The sequence below is a fragment of the Frankliniella occidentalis genome, unplaced genomic scaffold (genome assembly GCF_000697945.3).
Source record: "Frankliniella occidentalis isolate FOCC.00 unplaced genomic scaffold, Focc_3.1 Scaffold28, whole genome shotgun sequence".
Taxonomy (NCBI): domain Eukaryota; kingdom Metazoa; phylum Arthropoda; class Insecta; order Thysanoptera; family Thripidae; genus Frankliniella; species Frankliniella occidentalis.
In genome coordinates this window covers 2,326,513-2,330,225 of record NW_026267158.1, presented here as the reverse complement: position 1 = coordinate 2,330,225, position 3,713 = coordinate 2,326,513, and the positions used below count along the sequence as shown (strand labels likewise).

General features: G+C 59.0%; 1 protein-coding gene across 1 annotated transcript; it reads right to left on the bottom strand.

Annotated features, from left to right (window-relative positions):
* LOC127749058 (uncharacterized) lies at window positions 1-3,482 on the bottom strand. Its single transcript, XM_052265628.1, has 11 exons — window positions 3,208-3,482; window positions 3,061-3,125; window positions 2,808-2,982; window positions 2,599-2,720; window positions 2,182-2,503; window positions 1,433-1,749; window positions 1,202-1,355; window positions 994-1,115; window positions 725-895; window positions 484-643; window positions 1-413 (listed from the first exon to the last, which is right to left on the bottom strand). The coding sequence occupies exons 1-11, from the start codon at window positions 3,317-3,319 to the stop codon at window positions 148-150; spliced, it is 1,986 nt and encodes a 661-aa protein (XP_052121588.1). The 5' UTR covers window positions 3,320-3,482; the 3' UTR covers window positions 1-147.
* Between the last annotated feature and the right edge of the window lie 231 nt (window positions 3,483-3,713).

Here is a 3,713-nt window from a genome sequence, read left to right as displayed (position 1 = left end):
AATTATTCATTCATAAAATTAAATCCGGGGGATGGATGTGTGAAAGACAAAGGCCTGTCCTGGCACATCAAGTATGACAGCTGATACCTATGTTGACGAACCCTTCCTTAAACTAATCAAAATTAGAAACTACTGCGAAACAGTTGTTCAGTCCGCGAAATAGAATGGGTCAGAGGGGGCCTCGGTGGTGGGCACAATTGGCCTTGGTTTCGGCTTCGCGTCTGGCTTCGGTGTGAAGTTAATCCGCGTGTTCGGGTTCACGTGTTCCCTCAGCCACTCTCGCACGGACTCCTCCTGCAGGTCGGTGATGCCATAAGGTCCGTTTTCGGCTACCCAGAGGACCGCTTTGATTCCACGGACGTACCAGAGGTTGCCTGCCTTAAGCAGAAAGGCTGCGCCGTCCCACACTACCTCTGTAATCAAGACAACGACCATGTATCATCGGCTCGACTGTGTTTCTCAAAGTATTGTCCCCGCACGCACCGCTCAGCTTCTCCGTGCAGAACCTGTCGGACGTGAACTTGTCAAGCTCCACGTTCTTGTTGTTCTCAGCCACCTGCTTGCGACAGTCCGCGTCATTCAAGACTGGGGCTGACGCTATGTAATAGCGGCCGCCCGAGAAGTCTCCTCGCCACGTTTCAATCTGCGGGACAGGAACGGCATTAGATTTGCACGAGCTCATCGTCTCGAGAGTCGCTGTAGCTGCAGCTGCGGGGGGACTCACCACGCCGGTCTGGCCGGCACCGAACGGCCGGAGGGCAGGGTGGACGCCGCCGATGTCCAGGCAGGGCAGCGGGCTGCTCCGGAAGGGGGTCTTGAGCCTGAGCAGCGCCACGTCCCATGGCAAGTCGGAGCGCGGCCCACGGTCCCGCTCGTGGACGAGCAGCTCCACCACCTGGGGAACGAGAGACGCACGCGGCGGTGTTAGCAGGGGAGGGCGCGCCTCCGCCCTGGGGCAGCCGTCTATGGGCGTGGCTCCAACAAGCGAGAAACCTCTGATCTCTTTCTGCTGCCCGACGGTGTGATCCAGACGACGCGCAGCAGCCGCAAGTCGATCCCGCTGACGTCTCCCGAGTCGTTCCACCGCCCCATGGGGGTCACCAGTCTGTGCCCCTCTGCCAAAGGAACGAAAACTTCAGACTCGTCGGCGCTGACCGGGGTACGGTCACAAAAGTCTAAATCAGGTGACAGTTGTACTCACGCGTGAGCACCATATCGGCGCGAACGAGCACGCCGGCGTTGAGCTCCAGGCCGCCGTCGGGCTTGGCCTTGGAGACGAACACGGACCACGGCAGGTGTCCGGAGATGGAGCCGTTGCGGGGGATGGAGTCCAGCGGCACGCCGGTCACGCCGCACTACCCAACGAGAGTGTATAATGGCGCCATGCTATGAATTTCGTGTAGTCGTGATCCCGACGACGACGTGCACTTACCTGGCCGGGTGGGGGTGGCGGGGGCTCGGTAGGCAGTGAGGCGGCGGGGAGGGGTCGGCGCGTTGTAGTTGTTGTCGTGGTCGTGGTGGTCGTCGTCGTGATGGTCGCCTTCTCGGCGGGTGTCAGGCCGTTGACCCGCATCTTGGCGGCGAGCCAGACGAGGAGCTCGACGTCGTCCAGATTGTAGAAGGAGAACACGTCGGTGCCGGGAGCGCCGTTGAACTGCCAGTCCACGCCCAGGACGCCGCGCATGTACCACGTGCCGTTGGTGACCACCGAGTAGGCGCCGCCGAGCGGGAGCCGGGTGCGGGAATTCTCTGGAAGGCAGCGAGGCAGATGATTCGTTGTTTTGAGATGGATTACCGACGCAAATGCATGTTCCCCGAGGCAGGCGAGCAGGCGACGCGAACGTGAGGGAGCGTCGGGGGACGAGCGGGGTGGGCCGCCGGCTCCGCACAGCTGCATAGCGGGTGGGCCTACCCTGCGCTTCGCAGGCGCTATGTCGCTCAACATGAGCTGGGTCCTGGGTCCCCTGCTTTCCCCCTGCTCTGGCATGGCTCACAGTCTACATGCGATGGCGAAATAAGTACACCTTTCCCTGCCCTCTCCTATGCGACTGGAGGTTCCCTACGTTTTCTCGCGTCGTATTGCCTGGCGTGTATCCACCTCGGGGAAACTTTCATTGCTTTCGTTGTGGATGAACCGTAACTGTGAAGTTTGGAGTTGACCTCGGGAACTCGGATGCTTACGGAGACTGTAAGAAGACTGCGTGCAGAACTGGTCTCCGCCAACGGTGTCGGTGTCGCTCAGGTTCGTGAGCTGCCGGCACTCGTCCGTTGTGCGGTAGTAGGTCGGTATGAGGACTCGGTCGCTGCTGTTCGGGTCCGGAAACAGCTCGACTTGTCCGGTGGAGCCCGGACCGAGCGGCGGGAGGGCCGTGCCGACCCAGCCCGGCAGGGGCACGCAGAGGGGCATCAGCGGCACCGCGGACTTGAGCTCGAGCAGCGCCAGGTCGTAGCGGAAAAAGTCGTACGAGCCCTTGGTACGCTCACGCAAGTGAATACGCTCGACCTGCGGCCAGCAAGAAGGGGGCACTCGAAAGGGGGTCGGCTCCGGCTGAGTGGGCCTGGGTTCAGTGCGAGGTTCAGTGTGAAGCCTCGACAAACCTCCGTGATCCTGCGGTCTCTGACGTCGGCCGAGATGTACTTGACGATGACGTCGCTCGTGGGGATGGTCTGCACGCTCCCCGTATCGTTGGCTTGCGAGACCGTCACCAAACGGATGGCGGCTGGTGGCGACACACGTCATTTGGAGAAACAAAAAGGTTTCAGGTCATGCGACGGAACGGTCTGATCGAAAGTTTATTCCCACTCACAGGTAAGGACCATCTTGGCGCCGACCAGAGTGCCTCCCCGAACGGCCCAGTGGCCGTCGGGTTTCTTGTAGTCCACGTGCACGTCCACGTTCCACTGCATGTGGTTGGGGGTTGGGCTTTGGAGGGGGTCTTCTCCCTCGGCCAAGCCCTGGTCGATGGGTACAAACACACCGCACTGCGAAAAATATTACAACTATCAGATCAGTATTTTCGTCTTTTATCAAAAAATTATTTTCAAATTTCTGGACAGTACCTCGGACTTGGAGGGGTGACCGCCAGCGCAAGTCTTTGGGCCCATGTCATCGGACTTGGACTCAACTGGCAACAAACCAAACCTCTGGCACACATGAAAGGAGACAAATATAGGGCGAGAGTTGAGAGACACGTTTTTTTCCCATACCTATCTGCAGACGGTCGAGTTTTTTTCGCAGCCAGCTCCGGAGGTCCACGTCGGTGAAATCGTTGGCCAGCAGCAGAGAGGAGCGTCGCAGCTTGACATGGGCGATGAACATGCCCTGGACGAACCACTTGTTGCCAGAGTTAACGAGGAAGCCGCCACCTTGCACCTTAGGATCTGCAACAAAAGTTCACCAAAGGCCCAAAAGTTGGTACGTACCGCGCAAGGACGTCCCCGGACGCCCCTGGCTGTACGTTCCTGTTTGTGGCCACAAGCAAAAGATTATATTTGGGGCAATATGTGATATCCGACGCCCCAAGCCAACGCCCCAAGCCAACGCCCCTCCTGTAACTAAACAATTAGCTACGATCGAAACGACCGGATGCAGCTTCATCCGAACCGAAACTGTCGGCCCTGAGATCGACTACCGACCGAGGCAAACTTTTTTTTTTGTCGCTTCTCGTCTCCCGTGAGGCAGGACTGATTTCCGAACTCGAACCGGGCAGGGC